The sequence below is a fragment of the Larus michahellis genome, chromosome 8 (assembly GCF_964199755.1).
Source record: "Larus michahellis chromosome 8, bLarMic1.1, whole genome shotgun sequence".
In the NCBI taxonomy this organism is placed as follows: domain Eukaryota; kingdom Metazoa; phylum Chordata; class Aves; order Charadriiformes; family Laridae; genus Larus; species Larus michahellis.
Genome location: NC_133903.1, coordinates 26,625,020 through 26,643,869, shown reverse-complemented (window position 1 = coordinate 26,643,869; position 18,850 = coordinate 26,625,020). Strand labels below are relative to the sequence as shown.

Genomic DNA, 18,850 nt, shown 5'->3' with positions numbered 1-18,850 from the left:
TTCCACCTTGCAAAGCCAGGGAGGATCCCATCCCATCCCATCCCTCTGCAGGGCCAGCACAGCCTCCTACAAGCCCATCCCTGCTCACAGCCCAGGGAGCGGCCATGGCTTGTGCTGCACCAAGAGCAGCAGGGGCTTGGGCAACTCGGGCTGCTCTGTCTTGCCCCAGGAGGAGCCAGCTGGGACAGGAGCCTGGTGGCAGGGTCCCCACACTGTCCCGGGACTGGAGGGATGCTGCGTAGCACGCACAGCTTCCCCCGCCTCCGCCCCAGAGCTGAGCCAAACAACGCATGTCTCCAAACCTTTATTGTCAGCAAATAACAAAAGTCAGCCCCACGGCGGCACAGGGAGCCCGGAGAGAGCTGGGTGCTGGCACCCCAGGGCTCAGTGCCCCAAGGACACCCCTGCACCAGCCCCCTCCCTGGCCGCCTGGGCAGCAGCAGGGCTGGGCGTGCACGGGGGGGGAACGGGTGAGACTGGGGGGGGGGGGACGGGGACGTGTCATTCTCCAAAGCGAGGGGCACATTTACAACTGCTTATAAATAAACAACAACAACGAGAAACCTCCGGCTCTGGGAAGCAGGCGGGCGTCCCGCCACCGAGCCGCCAGCCCAATGCGCTCTGCCCTCCGAAGGTGGGGAGCAGCCCACTCCCCCCTCCCCCCAGGGCTGCGGCCACCGCATACCACCCAGCACAGGCTCTGCTGCCGTGGGGGACCAGGCTAGGGGGACCACCGACCCAAACCAGCCAGCAGAGCGGGTTGGGCACCTGCCTGGCTGCACGTACAGGGTGCAAGGATGGGGATGCAGGGAGGTGCCAGACCCTGCAACCCCAAGGGTGGCTGGGGTGGGATGTGGGCCCTGGGGAGAGCGAGAGCCAGGTCATGGAGCCCAGGAAGGGCAAGGAGAAGGGCGGTGCTGCCAGATGGGCCAGAGCCCTCAGGGGACACGCATGTCCCCAGCGGCTGGTGAGGAACAGGCCTGGGTGCCCTGACCATCAGCTCCCACCCCCAAGCGCCGTGGGATGCCTGCCCAGCTCCATTGCCCGCGGTGCAGAGGGCAGTTGGGAGCAACCTCCCATGGTGGGACTCCTGCCTCCCATGGTGGGACTCCTGCCACCACCGTCCCCCTGCTTTCAGCCCTTTGGGTGCCACCGGCTGTCCCCTGCAGGCAGTGACATCCCCGCTCTGCCACCTCTCACACTCGGGGGGGCTGGTGGGAGGGCTGGGAAGGGCAGAGCGCATTGGGAACCACCAGAGACACCTTCTACCTTTGCTTTTAAACACTGAAGCTTATATTAGAGACTATGATATATAACCCAGGTGGGCAGGGCCGTCCTGCCCGGAGTAGAAACAGCAGAGAGAGCACAGGTCCGTGGCCAGCCTGGCAAGGGTCTGCTCCGGCTGTGAGCAGGAGGTTAGTACGGGGGGGCACAGAGCGGGCGGCCGGGCAGGGGGACACCGTCTAGGGCTGGTTCTTTGCCTCGGGGTCTTTGTCGTAGATGTAGCTTCCCACAGCTCCGGTGTTGACGCCTGCACGGGGTGGGGAGATGCAAGAGGGTGAGGACGTGGGTGGGAAGGTGGCACGCTCCAGGGAGATGTCCCCTCTGGGCGGTGGCCTGAGCATCGAGAGCAGTAGCCCCGGTGGGGCATGTGCCCCTGGACCAGCTCCCCACCCCACGCACCCCCCAGGCACTCACCCTTGGGCCCGAAGAGGATCCCGTAGCAGGGCTTGTGGCAGTATGGCTGTCCGTCATGCTGTGTGGGGCAGAGGGAGAATCATAGAGTCTTCATGGTTGCAAAGGACCTTTGAGATCATCGAGTCCAACCATACCAGGTCACCCGGGGTGGGGAAAGGCCGGTCCCCAGGACACATCCCCCTGGCTGGGCACCTCTCCCACCCCGTGCGTCCCCAGCAGACAGCTGCACCCCAGCACCTCTGGGCTGCAGGGGCTGCCACGCCGGCACGACACAGCACAGCTCAGCCAGGACATGTCACGCCAGCATCCCCCATGCGCGATGCCCGGGGATCTCGGGGCCAGGACATCCTTACCTCGGCGTGGCCCCCCGGGGTCAGCGTCTTGCTGCAGCGCTCGCAGCGTAGGCAGGGACGGTGCCAGTCCTTCCCCAGCGAAGTCACCTTCTCGGCTAGAGCGGGGACAAGGAGGGAAGGTCATGCCGGCCCCCCAGCACACATGCCGAGGGCGAAGCAAGCCCCGTGGGCACATCACCTCTGCGTACAAAATCCCAAGGCAGCCCTGTGCACCCCAGTCTCCCGCATCTCTCCCACCCCTCTGCTGCCCCACAGGTGACAGAGGGTGGCCAAGGACAGCTATGAAGCCCACGCCACCCACCTGGGAGGGGACAGCAGGGGACAGGATGCACCCAGGAGCTCCTCCAAGAGGACCCATCCCTGTAGGCTCCTCAGGCACATCCCTCTCTGCCCCCCAACCCCACCTCTGAGCCAAAACCCCCTCCCCCAGCCCCTCTGTGTGCCCCACGGGTCCTGCATGGAGCCCCTGCACTGTGGGGATGTGCCACCCCAGGGCACGCACCCACTGCCTGCTCGCCACCTTACCAAAGTAGACTCTCTTGCCGCAGCGCGGGCACATGTTGGGCTCCCCGGTGAAGGTGGTGACACTGGAGGCTGGAAGGAGACAGGTCAGGGGTGTGGGAAGCGAAGGGACATCTCAGCCAGGACACGTGGGTGCGGAGGACCCCATACACATGCCCTGCACCCCACACCATCACCAAATGTGTCCAGTTCTGGCCTCCTTGGTTCAAGAAGGACAGGGAACTGCTGGAGAGGGGACAGCAAAGGGCTACCAAGATGCTGAGGGGACTGGAACACCTCTCTCATGAAGAAAGGCTGAGGGATTTGGGTCTCTTCAATCTGGAAAAAAGACGACTGAGGGGGGATCTTATCAATGCTTATCAATACTGAAAGGGTAGGTGTCAGGAGGATGGGGCCAGGCTCTTCTCAGTGACACCCAGTGACAGGACAAGGGGTAACGGGCACAAACTTGACCATAGGAAGTTCCATCTCAACATGAGGAGGAACTTCTTTCCTTTGAGGGTGGCAGAGCCCTGGCACAGGCTGCCCAGAGAGGTGGTGGAGTCTCCGTCTCTGGAGACATTCCAAACCTGCCTGGACGCGTTCCTGTGCCACCTGCTCTGGGTGACCCTGCTCTGGCAGGGGCTTGGACTGGATGATCTCCAGAGGTCCCTTCCAACCCCCGCCATTCTGTGAGTCTGTGAAACACAGTGGCTCTGGACCAGCTGAGCACCATGGCAGAGGGCCAGTCTGCCCGTCCTGCCCTGCCCCTCACCTTTGCTGGGTCCCTTGGGGGGCGCCGCGTTGACCTTCCTCTCCTCCACCTTCACCGGGTGCTCGATGGGTCCCGGGGCGGTCTGCCCCTCGATCTGCGGCTTCTCATAGATGTAGGACCCAGCACCACCGATGTTCACCCCTGCAAGTGGGGCAGAGAGAGGTTGCGGTGGGCTGGGAGCACGGGAGGTCTCCATCCTCCCCCCAGCCCCCCGTCCCACCTCCCCTGGCCCCGCTCAGCCACAGGGACACTGTAGACACCGCTGCGCCTCAGCCCCGGCTTGCTGTCTCCTGACTCAGGCTTTCTCCAGACGCGTCTGGGATAGGAGAGCAACTCCACCTTCTGTTTGAATGGGAATTTGTTTTTGAAATATATTAAAAAAAAAAAAAAAAAAAAAAAGGCGGCTGTCAGGCCGGATCCCTCCCTCATTCCCTCCCTCCAGCAGCTCTCCTCTCCCTCTGCACAAGGGGGCAGCAGGGTTGGGACTGCAAAGTGCTGGTTGATGCTCAGCCCATGCCAGCCTGGCTCCTGGAGGCGGCTTTCAGGGCCATAGCTCCCCGCCAGCGGGGATGGGGGGGACCTGTACCCTCCGGCAGCCCTGGGCACGGCTGCACGGACACGGGGGCAGCACGGACGTACCTTTGGGGCCAAACAGCGTGGCGTAGCAGGGCTTGTGGCAGAAGGGCTTCCCATCGTGCTGGGGAGAGAGGGGAGTGTTAGGATGCCGAGTGGCGACCGCGATTCCCTCTGGATCGCTTCCATGCCCACTGGTGTTCAGAGATCTCCATGGCCATGCCTACACCCCCCAAAAGGCACCCAGCCTGTGGGTCTGCCGGTGACGGCCTGACCTGACCCCCCACACTTGAGGGTTTCGCCTGCATCAAGCACTCCACACGGGGCTGGAGCACCAGCAGCCCGCGGCACTTCAGCGGAGAGGCACCTCCAAGCCCCGCCCTGGCCAAGGGCCACCGAGACCTGGAGTATTGTGTCCAGCTCTGGAGCACTCAGCACAAGAAGGACATGGACCTGTTGGAGCAGGGCCAGAGGAGGCCATGAAGTGATCCGAGGGCTGGAGCCCCTCTGCTGTGAGGACAGGCTGAGAGAGTTGGGGGTGTTCAGCCTGGAGAAGAGAAGGCTCCGGGGAGACATTATGGCAGCCTTCCAGTACCTAATGGGGGCCTATAGGAGAGATGGGGAGGGACTCTTTATCAGGGAATGGAGCAATAGGACAAGGGGCAACAGTTTCAAACTGAAAGAGGGGAGATTTTGATTAGATATTAGGAAGCAATTCTTTCCTGTGAGGGTGGTGAGGCACTGGAAGAGGTTGCCCAGAGAAGCTGTGGCTGCCCCATCCCTGGAGGTGTTCAAGGCCAGGCTGGATGGGGCTTTGAGCAGCCTGGTCTGGTGGGAGGTGTCCCTGCCCAGGGCAGGGGATGGAACTGGATGATCCTTAAGGTCCCTTCCAACCTGAACCATTTTGTGATTCTATGCCCCAGCAACGCTTTGCCCGTTAAGCATCCTGCGCGCAGTCAGGCTGTTACTAGGCACGCACACGCAGCACTGTGGCTTCCACCCTCCCCCTCCTCGCCTTGGCCCGAGATCAGAGGCCCCGTGCGGGCGCTGGTCCCAGCCCAGGCACTATCAGCCCTGCTATCGGCCGGGGGCGATTATCGCAGGAAGGCATGAAGCGGGGATAAGCCCCGGAGCTCCCCACAGCCGTTTCTCATGGGCCAGCGGGAACTGAGTTCCAGGAGAAAAGAAAGAGCATTTGTGGCGAGGGCAGAAGGGCTGCCATGCCACCGCCCCGTTGGGAAAACCCCAACGGGACCCCGTCCTCAGGCCAAAAACCCAACCCCCCCATCACTTCCATTCAGCTCTGAGCCCTGCTTCATGTCCCCCGTGCTCCTGCCCTCCATCCCCTCTCACTGCAAGGCAAAGATGCCTGGCCCCAGGGTGGCAGCTGAGCGGAAGCCATGTCCCTTCCCTTGCCACCCCGAGTGGTGCCGTGCCCAAGGCGAGGGCTGGCGGCGGCGGGGGGCACGGCTGGGGGGCGAGCAGGCGGCAGGCTGGGCAGCAGGCAGCTGCCAAACACTGCAAGGCATAAATACCAGTGTGCTCGCAGTGTTACCATGCCGGAGGGGAGGGTAAACATTTAGCTGGTCTCCCCGCGACACCTTCCCAACCCAGACCAACATGCTGGCTTGAAAGGAGGGAGAAAAAGCAGGGAAGGGCCAAATCCTGCTGCTGGAGCAGTCGGTGGGGGCTTGGCTGCCATCCCCTTTGGGAGCAGAATCCAGCCTTATATGGAGAAGTAGCAAATGCCCAGGGCTTAACCTGGCCCGAAGCGCAGATCCACCCGCACAGCCCCATCCTCCCCGGCAGAACTGGCCCTGCTCCCCGCCACGGGCTGGTGGCAACCAGAATGGCTGTCCCTGCTGCCACTGCCTGCTCCCCAGCTGCGCCGCCTGCTTAAAACCGCGCTAAAGAGCTGGTGACACTCTGGCATGACAGGCACTGCGCAAAACCCAGGGCTCCATGTGTCACGCTGGGGTGACACAAGAAAAAACACAGTTGCTCCCAAGCCCCAGCAGCTGCCGCTGCCAGCACGGCACCCTTGTGCTCCCAAGCACTGGGCAGCCGCGGTGGCATCACACTCCAGAGCAAGCCCCAGGGCACCGAAAGCACCGGTGTCGAGCTAGCATCACCATGGCAACCAGTGTATCCCTGATTTTTGGTGTTTTTAACGACACCGCCATGCACCCGCATGCCTTCAAAGCCACCGCGATGCCCAAACAAGCCTGCCCGGTGCACGGAGCTGCTTCAAGTGCTTGCCAGGGCATGCCAAGCCCCACCACAGGCTGCCTGGGAGCCCACACGGGGCTGGGCACCACACACGGTGCCAGCACCACTCTGTGGCTTGCCCAGCACCACGCGCGACAGCTCTGGACCACCACGGGGCGCAGCATCTGAAGCCACAGCGTGCGCTCCTGGGCTTGCGTGCCACAGGGACAGCCCATCCGCATGGCATCGGGTACCTGCCCCAGCCCGATTCCTGGGACTCCCTGTCTCTGAAGTGCTGGAGAGATCACCAGGCCCCCCCTGCATGGCACTGCATCTTCCCCCACCCCGTCCGCCCCCGCGGCTCTTACCTCGGCGTGCCCGCCCGGGGTCAGGGTCTTGTTGCAGCGCTCACACTTCAGGCAGAACTTGTGCCAGTCCTTGCCCAAGGAGGACACCTTCTCGGCTGCAGGGAACACGAGAAAGGGGTAAGCGACTGCCCAGCACCTGCAGAAACCCCTGGGGAAGCCAGGCTCCGGGCACCAACCGGGGGGGGCCGCGCTCGGGATGGGGGCGCTGCTCAATGGTGTGCTGTGCAAATCAACCACGGTGCAGGCACCACGCTGCTGCAGCCCCGCAAGGTCCCCGGGGCCATTTCAGGCCGTGGGCACAAACCTCCCCAGCCTCTGACCCCCCCCCAGCGCCGGCTCTGCCATCGCGCAGACCCCCTCTCCCACGCGCCACTCCAGCAACGGTAGCGTTTCCCTCCACGTCTATTTTTACCCGCCACCTTACCCAGCGTGACCCTGCTCCCATTCAAATATTTGGTGTTACCATGCCCACCCCGTTACTCATGCCTCCCCCACGCACACCCAGCCTCTCGGGCTCTTGGGAGCCTTGGCCAGAGCTTCCCCCCCCGCTGCTGCTCCCAGGACACCCCCTTGCCCCCAGCCAGGAGGACGGGACAGGAAACATCCTCCAAGGATGGAGGTTTGGCACTGGAAAACACCCTTCCCTTGGGCGCGCGGGTGCTCGCCCCTCGCCCCCAGGCCAGGAACAGGCGCAACGTGCAGATGGGTGCGCGGGTGCCATCCCTGCCTTCCCCCACCACCACCACCCCGCCAAGTGCCACGAACCTGCGGAGCAACCCGCTGCCGTCACTGAAAACAGTTTCAGAGCATCCGTGGGCAAATTTAGGGAAGGAAAATGCTTCGAGACCGGTTGCACCTCCTCCAGCTGGCCCCAAGCTGTACGTCTTCGGGAGCACCCCGGGAGGTAACACGGGCTGCCAGACCTCGTCCTGCATCCCCGGCCTCCTGCCATCCCCCCTCTCTCCCAGCTCCTGGGGGGCCGGGCGCTGCCCCGTCCCCCCCGCCGATTCCCATACACCCTTCGCTCTCCCCCACACATGTGCGGAGACAGCTGGAAAACAGCATGATCCCGTTAAAGCCACCGTAAAACTAAATCATAAGAGCCAAATAAAACATTTAACAAGCAAATAAAAGCGAAACCGGAGCCTGGCCCTGCTCTGCAAGAAGACCTCCTCCGTGACGGCGGGTTTCCCAGCCTTTTTTTCCCCTGAGGACCTCAGCAAATGTCACCTGTTTGCAGCAGGTCAAGATGGGGGTCAAGAGCTCCCCCAGGGCAGGTCCTGGCTTCCAGAGCCACCCTCCTCCCAAGGCAAACAGCTGCGTCCGGGGCACGCTGCGAGGCCAAGATAAGCCAAAACAACTGCCATCGCCACCCAAAAAGCGGGATGGCAGAGGAGGGTAGTGCGAGGGGGCAGAGCCAGAGCCACTTCACCGGGGTGCAGGGGAGAGCCCCCAGAGCAGCCCCAAGCAAGTGCGTGGAGGACGGGCTCGGGGAACCAGCCTCAGCACCTCCAAACCGACCTCCTGGTGATGCCATGAGTGAGCCCAGGTTGGACCAAACCCCAGGCGGGAGCAGATGGCAGGGGGAAGGGATGCCCCGCCACAGCCAGGGCTCTGTGCCCGCCTGCTCAAAGCCCCCAGGGCAAATCCCTGCTGGGGCCACCAAGCCCGGGGACTCGGGAGGGCTCCTGCATCCCCAGCCTCTCGCAGCGGGCACCTGCCCTCCCCTGCCTCTGCAGCCCTCGCCTGCCCCAGGGCGCACAGCTCACAGCCCGCCCAGCGCTCCCCAAAAGTGAGGGGGACGCAGAGGTCCCAGCAGCCCGCTGCCTTGGGGCTGTCGAGTGAGCCCTGCGTTCCCCCCACATGCTTCCCCAGCCCTCCCCGGCAGGAACGGGTGCCTCCCTGGGGTGGCCAGGGAGGGCAAGGGGAGCGTGATGGTCTGCAAGCCGAGGCAGGGGCTTCGGGCCAAAGGGCCGCTGGGCTCTGTCACAGCAGATGCGCGGCCAGGCCGGTCCGCGCTTCGGCTGCATCACCCCCGGCTCCCCCCGCCGTCACGGCCCCGGGGACAAAGCAAGGAGGAAACTCCCAGCGGTTGTTTTCCGGAGGCCATTGGAATTACAGCCGGCCACAGCCCACACCAGCTCCTTCCTGCCCCCACGAGATGGGATGCCCCCCCCAAGCCCCCGCTCTGTAATATTTCAGGCAGCTGTAAATCCCTGCTGCTCCCTGATGAATGCACCCCCCCGCCAAGGTGTCCTTTGGCCACGAAGAGCAAAAGGGACCTCGCCAGCACCCGCAGCCCCGGCAGAGCACAGGGCAGGAGGTGGCCCGGGGCACCATCCTGCTCCCGGGGCACGGGGACATCCTGGGAACCACAGGGGCTGCCCCTTGCCCGCGGGTGGAAATGCCACGCAGAGGTTGCTCAGGCATCCTCTGGCTGCAAACAAGGGCTCGGGGGGGGGGCCACAGCAGGGCGGGACAGCCGGGACAGTTTTCCAGGCGGCATTGTTCGCGCTGAGCAGAGGAAGCAGCTTGGAGCCACCCCAGCCCATTTCCAGGGCAGCGGCATCCCGTCCGCGCTGGCCCATAAATCACTGCCGAGGGAAAGCACCAGCGCCCAGACTTCCTGTCACCCGGCCACATCTGCTCCGCTGTTGCATCAGCTCCAGAGGAGAAGTCCCTGACCATGTCCTCCCGCCACGGCAGAGACCCCCAGGCAGCTGCTGGGGGAAGCCCCGCTCCGCACCATGACCCGACATGTTGGGAAGGGATGCCCACGTCCTCTCAGCATCACACCGAACGCAGGCACGATCCCACACCTACACACTCAGCCCGTGGCAAGATCATAGAATCATAAAACAGTCTCTGTTGGAAAGGACCTTGAAGATCATCTAGTTCCAACCCCCTGCCCTGGGCAGGGACACCTCCCACCAGACCAGGCTGCTCAAAGCCCCATCCAGCCTGGCCTTGAACACCTCCAGGGATGGGGCAGCCACAGCTTCTCTGGGCAACCTCTTCCAGTGCCTCACCACCCTCACAGGAAAGAATTTCTTCCTAATATCTAATCAAAATCTCCCCTCTTTCAGTTTGAAACTGTTACCCCATTTCCTATCACTACACCCCCTGATAAAGAGTCCCTCCCCATCCTTCCTGTAGCCCCCTTCAGGTACTGGAAGGGGCTCTAAGGTCTCCCCAGAGCCTTCTCTTCTCCAGGCTGAACAACCCCAACTCTCCCAGCCTGTCCTCACAGCAGAGGGGCTCCAGCCCTCTGAGCATCTTCATGGCCTCCTCTGGCCCCGCTCCAACTGGTCCATGTCCTTCTTGTGCTGGGGGCTCCAGAGCTGGATGCAGTCCTCCAGGTGGGGTCTCACCAGAGCGGAGCAGAGGGGCAGAATCACCTCCCTTGACCTGCTGGCCACACTTCTTTTGATGGCTCCCCTCAAGATGCTCCCCTCAAGTCCACCAAATTTAAACCATCCATGCAGCATCCCCCAGGGAGGGCAGAGCTAAGGGCACTCAGCTGCAGGAATTTGGCCTCCACCAAATGTGCGTGACTCGGGGTTTGCTTGCCCTGGATTACCTGCCTTGCCATGGGTGGGCAACCGAGTGCCGTCCCTGTGGAGGAGAGGTGGAGGCCCGGCCGGGTGCAGGACGTAGCCGTGGGGTGGATTCGCACTGTGCAGGGGGTGCAGCCCATGCCGATGAAGCCAGAGCCAGGGAAAACCAGAGGCAAGGAGCAGGAAAGCGCCGGTGGGGGCTGCTGAGACAGACAGCCTGCTCCGCGGGCTCTGCGGCAGCCCCACCCTGGAGACAACGCAGCTCATCCCATAATTACCTGCCGTGCCCGGGCAAGGCAGCTGGCGCGGGCCAGAGGTGGGAGCATCTTGTTGGGGTGGGAAGGGAGCATCCCTCCTCCCAGCCCCAGCGCCGGGGGCTGCACCGAGCCGGCTCCGGGCCCTCATACAGGTATTTCCATGGCCTGACGTCAGCGCTGCTTCCAGCCCGGGGCTTATTCAGCAAAAACAAGCGTAGACCATGGCCGCGTCTCTGCGAAGGGCTGGGCTGCGCCCCACGCATTCCACCGCAGCCCCGGGAGGGCGCGGGGAAGGGCTGACGAAGCCCAGCCCAGCCGTAAAGATGCCAAATCCCCACAGGGACCCCAGCGACCAGGTGGCCCTGGAGGAGAGGGATGCTGTCAGACCCACCGCAGATGTGCTTCAAAGCGTTCGCGGGCACAAAAGAATGAATAAAAGAGAAGAGCGCAGGGAAAGGAGCCCGGTAAATGCCTGAAAACAAAGCTGAGAGCCCAGGCAGTGGCAGCCCAGTCCCGTCCCCTCCCCAGCTTCTTGCAGCGCGGCCAGGAGACGGAAAAGGCGGAGGGATGGCTTGAGGAGCTCCTGCCATGCCGCGCCACCAGCCGCAATGCCCCCCCCAGCCCCCCGGGAAGGGTCCGCTCTGCCTTCCCACCACCCTGTCCCCTCCTGCCCTCCTCAGGCACGGCCAGGCAGCGCCTCTCCCCCCCCGTCCCACAGCCCGCCCCGACGGTTACGCCACGCTGTGATTTTCTGGCCAAGACGTATATATTTAGCTCCTCCGCAGCAAGGCAAGGCGAGCCCTCCGGCCCCGAGCCGCTGGCTTGCTGGGCTGCCTCCAAGAGCACAACAAAGCCAGCTCAGTACAGCCTCACCGGAGCCGGGCTGGGAGAATGAGGAATACCCCACGTGGGGGGAGGTCCTGCTTCCCGGGGCTTCACTTCCAGCCAACTGGGGAGGCTCCCGCTCTGGTTCACAGGGCCAAGGCAGCACCCAGCAAGTGCCCCTCCATTTTCCATGGGGCTGCTGTCCTTCATCCAGCAGCATCCCCACGAGATAGAGTCACAGAATCGCCCAGGTTGGAAGGGACCTTTCAGATCATGGAGTCAACCATCAGCCTAACTCTGACAAAACCCATCACTAAACCATGTCTCTAAGCACTGCGTCTGCCCGGCTTTTAAATACCTCCAGGGATGGTGCCTCAGCCACTTCCCTGGGCAGCCTGTCCCAATGCTTGATAACCCTTTCAGCGCAAAAAATTTTCCTAATATCCAGTCTAAACCTCCCCTGGCACAACTTGAGGCCGTTTCCTCTTGTCCCATCGCCTGTTACTTGGGAGAAGAGACCAACCCGCCCTGGCTACCCCCTCCTTTCGGGGAGCTGTAGAGAGCGAGAAGGTCTCCCCTCAGCCTCCTTTTCTCCAGGCTGAACACCCCCAGCTCCCTCAGCCGCTCCTCACCAGACTCGTGCTCCAGACCCCTCACCAGCTCCATTACCCTTCTCTGGGCCCGCTCCAGCACCTCAATGATTCCCTCCGGCTCCGAGGCCGGGCAGCTTGACCACGGCTGCACTGGGAGAGGGTCAGCAGCGTTTCCTGCCAGGCAGTGGGTTCAGCCAGGGCTGAGCCCAAGAAATCAGCCACTTTCTTGCTGACCGCATGCAGGCGGGACCCCCGGGCAGGTGCAGCCCTCCTCTCCCCCACAGCGAGGGGCAGAGCGGCCGGCGGAGAGCCGGGGCACGGGCAGGCACACAAGCAACTCCCCTCCCTGGGTAACGGCTGATCCAGAGCACGATGTTCCTCCTGCGCCCTGAGATACCATCTCTGGCGGGCAGCGCGGGGAGGATGAGACAGTTTCCTGGCCCGTGTCAGCGGGAGTGGGACTGGGAGACACACTGGAGCAGCCAAGCCTGTCCAAGGGCCCCTCCAGCCGCATGGCTCCTCACCTCCCCAGCCTGCTGGCCACGGGGCACAACCAGCTCCAAGCAGGGTTTGGCCCAGGGCTGTGGGAAACACAGTGTGAACAGAGACGGCAGCAGGAGAGGATGCTCAGCACCTCCCCGGGGGCCGCAGCACCGGTGCCCCCCAGCAGCAAGTGCACGGCAGGCTGGTGGAAGAGCTCTCCCCACCCGCGTGCCAGGACGTCTCCCCCACCATCGCCTCCCTGGTTGCGTCAGCAACTCGGTTGCTTATGGCCAGCAGGTGGAGGGAGGTGATTCTGCCCCTCTGCTCCCCTCTGGTGGGACCCCACCTGGAGTGTACTGCGTCCAGCTCTGGAGCCCTCAGCACAAGAAGGACATGGACCTGTTGGAGCGGGGCCAGAGGAGGCCACGAAGTGATCCGAGGGCTGGAGCCCCTCTGCTGTGAGGACAGGCTGAGAGAGTTGGGGGTGTTCAGCCTGGAGAAGAGAAGGCTCTGGGGAGACCTTAGAGCCCCTTCCAGTACCTAAAGGGGGCTACAGGAAGGATGGGGAGGGACTCTTTATCAGGGAGTGGAGTGATAGGAAATGGGGTAACGGTTTTACACTGAAGAAGGGGAGATTTAGATTAGATATCAGGAAGAAATTCTTCCCTGTGAGGGTGGTGAGGCACTGGAACAGGTTGCCCAGAGAAGCTGTGGCTGCCCCATCCCTGGAGGCGTTCAAGGCCAGGCTGAATGGGGCTTTGAGCAGCCTGGTCTGGTGGGAGGTGTCCCTGCCCAGGGCAGGGGGGTGGAACTGGGTGATCTTTAAGGTCCCTTCCAACTCGAACCATTCAATGATTGTATGATTCAGGGCCTCCCAGCCCACTGGCAGGAGCGATGGGCACCACCACCCACCTCCGCTGAAAGCGGCACCACGGCACATGCTCCAGGCTCCGTATTTGATTGCAACACTGCAGTGACAGATTTTCCATTACCTCTTGCTGGGGCGTTCCTGCTCCGCCTTTCCTTGCCTTTCCTCTCCAGCCCCATCACCTCACCTCTCCCCATCCCTGTTGCTCCTGCCAGGGACAGGGAGGGAGGATGGGAACACTAGGAGCTCTGCCCGAGACCTGCCCAGGACCGGAGACGTGGCTGCAGAGCTCTAAAACAGGACACCAAACGGAGTTGCTCTGGACCAGCCGGGCTTGCAGAGAGCTGCCTGCCAGCCCCGAGCCTCCAGCACCCACGGCCCTGGGGGCACCGCAGCTCCCGCAGGCTGGTGGCACGGGGAGAGAAGGGCACCCAGGCTGGCCAGCACAAACCCCTTGCGGGCACATCCACGTGGATCCGTGTGTCCCACAGCTCCCTGCTCACAAACAGGCACACGAGATGCCAGCACCGCAGCGTGTAGGAGCCCCAGCAGCTCCAGCAAAGAGCAAGGGGACCCAGACCTCGCACCATCCCATCCCGCCCTCCCACAGATAACTTTCTGTAGCTCACGCGATTTTCCTGAGGGAAAAGAGCTAATCAGCCCCATCCTTCAGCTTCCCACAGAGGCATCCCCCCCCGCCATCCCCAGCAGGGACCTGCGCTGAGAGCAGGGAACCGGTGCATCCTTAGTTACCATCCTGCGAGGTCCACGCAACGCTCTGAGAGCCATGTGGGCGCAGGCAGGTACCCAAGGAGCCCAGCCAGCCTTCGTGCCAGCAAGCCAGGGGCCGTGCCGACCGCACTTGAAGAGCCGCTTCCTTTGTTAGGGACAGCTGTCATCGAAATAAAGCCCTCTCCTGCCCGGCCGCTGCCGGGCCACTGTCTCCCAACAGCCCGTGCCCGGAGCCAAGGACAGCGGTTACTCATTAATTGCAAGAGCAGCTTCTGCAGCTTGGATTTCTGCTGGGAGGGCACCCCCCGCCTTGCTGCGCCCCATGTCCAGCTACACCCCCCTCCTCCAGCACGCTCGGGACACCGGTGCCGGCTGTGGCCACCCCAAGCACACCGGGCTTGCACCCCCCTCCTTTCCCAGCTGGATGTGTCCCTGTCCTTGATCCCCCTCCAAACCGTCCCCGGAGAGCGGCTTTGCTGTCCCAGCTGCTGGCACAGACAGGACAAACCCTGGGGCTACCCATGTGCTTTTGGGATGCCCCTTCCCAAAGAAACAGAGCAGCAGCCCCCCCGCCGGCCCTCCGACACCCAGAGAGCTCCCCAAAAGCCGCCCCGCCGCACGTGCGCTTGCTGCATCCCCAGGGCTTTCGCCTGCCTCGCGCTTGGGATGGGAAAACAGGAAACCCCCCACCGCCGCCATCCCCCGCAGTTCCCTGGGAAGAGAGGACAGGAGGCGGAAAGGCTTGGCCAGGGCTCCCGGCGACCCTGCAAAACTCATTTGAGGCTAGTGATGCAAAAAGGGGAGCTGGGGAAAAGCACGGCTGTTTGGCTGCAGGCGACGCTGGTCCCTCCGGCGATTCCTGCCAGGAGAGAGAATCCAACCCCAACCCACCGCCACCTGCCAGCGTGGGATGGGAACCAGCCCCGGCAGCGCTGCTCCCCCGGTTAAACGTTCGCTTCATCCCTCCGGCCTCCCCAAAGCAGGAAAAGTTAGCCCCAGCCGCTCCTGGAAACAATGTCACAGACCTCAGTCTGCTTTGAGAAAAGAAAAAAAAAAATAGAAAAAAAGCCAGAAAACTATTTTTATATTTCCCTGTGCTTTTTAAAGGAAAAAAAGCTCATTCTGCAGCTCAGGAAACGCCCACATCCTCCTGACTGCGCAGGGAGGAGCCCGCTGGATTTTTCCAGGGAGCATGAAGCAACAGGCAGGCTGGAAATGAGTTTTCCATGGGTACCCGCCGCTGTTGGCGTTGGTCAGCCGCACAAGGCACCGCGCGGGGCCAGGAACGGGACGCAGTGGCATTTCTCACACATGACCCACGGCTGCAATCCCAGGCATTCGGGAAGTCGAGAGTCGCCAGCGTTCATTCAGCGCAGGCGAAGAGCGCTCCCGAACAAGCGGGGCTTTATGAATCACCTCCCCGCTAAGCTCCGGGCCGGCCGAGGAATTCACAAGCGTTAACCAAACCCCGGGCGCAAGCGCTCCCATCGCCTTCCCGCCTCCCGTCGGGAGGAAACCCCTGGAGCCGCGTCCCCGAAAGGCGGCTCACAGGTCGCACCCAGTTTCTGTGCATTAAATAAACGGACCTGGGTTTATTCTGCCGGAGCCTGGGCAGTTCCTCAAGGAAAAGCTCAAGGCATCAGCAAGGACATGCTCCAGCCTATCTCAACTCCGAGCACGGAGAAGTTTTGGGCTCGCTCCTGTTTTGACTCACCCCCCGATCTCTCTTAGGGGCAGCAGGGGCCACACGGCCCATGGTGTGATGGGGGCTGCCATTCCCCCTGCTGCCAGGTACCTTCCGCAGGGGGATAGAACAGGGAAGCCGAGGAGCAGCAGAGACCTGGACATGGACCACTACACCTACAGACACCCACCGGGGGAGAGAGAGAGCCAACACGCAGTTGGGGGCAGGGGGTACAGCATCGCACCCCCCCAAATCACATCCCCAAAAGACCCACAGGTCCCCCAGCACGCGGGGAGAGAGAAAGAGAGCGGGCACCGCTGGGGGCTGGCGCGTCACCTCCCAGCACAGCCTGGCCACCGCCGGCAGCGAGGCGGGGGTCCCCGAGCCCGGCCTCGGCCCCCCCACGCAGGGCAGGCTCGTCCCCAGGGCGAGAGGAGTGACTCCGACCCCGGGCCAGTGCCCAGCTGGCTGGACAGACACACTATTTTCTGCTTAAAAAGGAAAAGATTCACACAAGGAAAGACATCCAAGGGGCTGAGCCCTTCCTACCCCCACGCAAATAGGTTTATTTAAAGGAGGAAGAGAGCAAATTCCTATTTCTCTGTGTTTACTTGGAGATGGCCGGAAAGGAATGAAAGCACCAATGCCTCCAACGCCCAGGCACCATCAGGACCCTTTGGTATTTCTCCACCAAACAACCGTCCTGAGGCAGCGGGGGCTGGACCCTGGAGCGCCACAGGGAGGGGGGGCAGGCAGGCAGCCCCAGGCCAGGCCAGCTGGACTCTGTGGCCAGCAGGTCCTGGGAGGCAGCTTGGACTGGGGCGCTGGATCTGTTCCCAGGGCCACACTGAGCCTGCACCACAGCCCCGAGGAAGCCCACCCCAAGGATGCCCACCCCGAGGATGCCCAAGCCGAGGCAGGGTCACCCCCCCGCAGGGGGACAGCGGGCTGGGACACGCTCCTGGAGGAGTGGCGGTGAGGCACCAGGGCAGGGGATCGGCCCTCTCTCCCACCTCCGCCCTCGGCATCTCCCGCAACCCGGGCGACGGCACGCACCCCGGGATGCCCGACGGGAGACACCCCAGCCCCGGTTCCCAGAGATCCTGACTGGCCACAACCCCAAGCAGGGCTCTGGGAGACCTGCAGGGACTCGCTGCTGCCCCAAAGCCGGCCCGGGCATGCCGAGATGGACCTCTGAGCCCAGACGCTGCCTTTGAAAAAGTCCCGGAGAAACCCCAAAACCATTCATTAGCTCACACACACCCCCCCGCCCCCGGGAGCAGCCCGCCGAGGGCTGGGTGAGAGGCGAGGTGGCGAGGGGTGAGCGGCACACCTGGAGCGAGGTTTGCAGGGAATGGGAACAAATTGGCTGGGAGAAGGTTTTGTTTGCACCTGCCACCGCCTGCTCCACCGCACCAAGAGAAACACACGCTCACCACCCCCCCAGCTCATGGCAGCCCCCTGTCCGTGTCGGATGGGCTGGGTTCCCCTATGACCCAAGCCGGTGGGGACAAGGGGACGTGAACCCCCACCCCAGCACCAAAACAGCCTGCGAGCACACACACACACACACCACCCCCCCCAACCAGCGCTCCTCACCCCCTGTTTCACCTCCTCAGCCCAGGGAGCAGGGGAGGGTGCCCGGGACCCCCCCTGCCACCCGCACCCCCCGTGTCCCCCGCCCCGGGGACAACCGACAGCATCCCCCAGCACGACGGGGGTTCGGAGGCGGGGGGGCAGAGCAGAGGGGCCGCAGCCGATGCCGGGGGCGGGGGGGGTGGTCCAGGGGCGAAGCAGCTGGTGCCAGGGAGGGGGGGCTCTGGGTGCGCCCCGCCGGGGACCCGCGGCCGAGCGGGGACCGGGGGATGCGCCGGGCGTTGGGGAGGGCGGCCCCGGGGACACACCCCGGCGCCGGGAAGGAGAAGAGGAGCCGGGGATGCACCGGGGCTTGGGGAAGGCGGGGACGAGCGGCGGGGTTTGGGGGGGGGGCAAGGACCGGGGATGGTGCCGGGGATGCGCCCCTTCTCGGGGAGGGGGATGCGGGGCCGGGCCCCGGGGATGCGCTCACCGAAGTAGACGGTCTTGTCGCACTTGGGGCACTTGGATGCCATGGCGGGGGAGCGGAGCGCAGCCGAGCCGTGCCGAGCAGAGCCGTGCCGAGCCGTTCGCCCCGCTCCGCCCGGCCCCCGCCCACTGGCCCCGCCGCCGCCGCCCGGGCGGGGGGGGGCCGGGGCGGGGCTGCCCGCCGAGCCTCTGCCCGGCTCGGTGCGGCACAGCCCGGCCCCCCCCGGTAACGGCGGCGTCTCCAGCGCGGCAGGTGCACGGTCCCGGCCGGCGGAGCCCCCCCGCCCGGGCTAACCCACCCCCCCACCCCCCGGTAATTCTTCCCGGGTAAAAATTAAAAAGGTTGCAAATTAAGCCGGGGGAGCTGTGGGTTGTTAATCAGCTCGTTGCCCGGTCCCCTGCGGCGCACGCCCGAGCAGCGGTGCCACCTCGAGTCCCGCATCCCCGCGGGCTGGCACCGACCCCCGGCACCAGCCGGGCCCATTGCCACAGCCCCCGGGAGAGATGGTGCGAGCACAGGAGCCATCTCGCCCCCTCTTTTAGGGACAGTGGGGCGTCTGGGGGGGTGCTCTCAAACTCGGGGCGCACGCACGCAGCCCTGCGCGGTGGGAGAGACGGAGTGCGCAGCTGCAGAGGGGCGCACGGCTGGCTGCTGTGGTCTTTTGGGGTGGCAGATGGGTGTCTGAGGAAGCCCAGCGCCAAATGCGCCGGCCAAGAGACCACTGGCTGCATCCTGACAGCAGCCGCCCTCGGAGAGCCTGGCCCCGGTGCAGGGGCACACACGGCCACGGCGCTGCGGGAGCGGGTTTGGTGGGAGGGTGGCAGGGTGGGATGGAGGGCGCAGGGGCTGGCGGTGCGTGCAGAGGGGGCCGACAGCAGCCCCCCGGCCACGGGAAGCGCCGTGCCTGCGCCGGGTATTCTTAGCCACATTTTTTCCGGATGGGGTAACCGAGAAACCCAGATTAAGTAGCCGGGACAACAGGCCTGATACGGGAGACCTTGGCGGGGGGACGAGGGCGAGAGGCCCTGGGGGAGCAGAGATAGCGGTGAGGGCAGGCGGGCCAGAGGAGGGAGGAAGGCACGTCGCCCGGTGGCCTTGCTGGCACGGCATGGCACGCATGGCACGGCGTCACGGGGCAGCGCTGCCCATCACGGGCACGCCGTGCTCCCGGGATGTGAGGTGAGGCTACTGGTCCCGGGGCCAGCCCCAGCACGTGGGCTCAGGCATCTCCCAAACCATCTGCCAAGTGAGCAGACGCACTGGCTGCCCCAGCGCCCTCAGCCCTTCCCCGCCATGACCCTGCTCCGCCA

At 64.0% G+C, this 18,850-nt stretch overlaps 1 protein-coding gene across 1 annotated transcript; it reads right to left on the bottom strand.

The window, feature by feature from the left end:
* Positions 1 to 291: 291 nt before the first annotated feature.
* CRIP2 (cysteine rich protein 2) lies at positions 292 to 17,704 on the bottom strand. Its single transcript, XM_074597275.1, has 8 exons — positions 17,544 to 17,704; positions 6,477 to 6,571; positions 3,967 to 4,024; positions 3,328 to 3,468; positions 2,577 to 2,645; positions 2,052 to 2,146; positions 1,699 to 1,756; positions 292 to 1,531 (listed from the first exon to the last, which is right to left on the bottom strand). The coding sequence occupies exons 1-8, from the start codon at positions 17,584 to 17,586 to the stop codon at positions 1,464 to 1,466; spliced, it is 627 nt and encodes a 208-aa protein (XP_074453376.1). The 5' UTR covers positions 17,587 to 17,704; the 3' UTR covers positions 292 to 1,463.
* Between the last annotated feature and the right edge of the window lie 1,146 nt (positions 17,705 to 18,850).

What these genes read in the sequence shown, in the direction of transcription:
- CRIP2 (XM_074597275.1), bottom strand. Translation starts at nt 17,586, where the DNA reads ATGGCATCCAAGTGCCCCAAGTGCGACAAGACCGTCTACTTCG. An exon ending in CGGCAAGAGAGTCTACTTTG is followed by an intron (nt 2,147 to 2,576) that starts GTAAGGTGGCGA and finishes TCCCCGCTCTAG; the next exon opens with CCGAGAAGGTGACTTCGCTG. An exon ending in GATCCTCTTCGGGCCCAAGG is followed by an intron (nt 1,532 to 1,698) that starts GTGAGTGCCTGG and finishes CACCCCGTGCAG; the next exon opens with GCGTCAACACCGGAGCTGTG.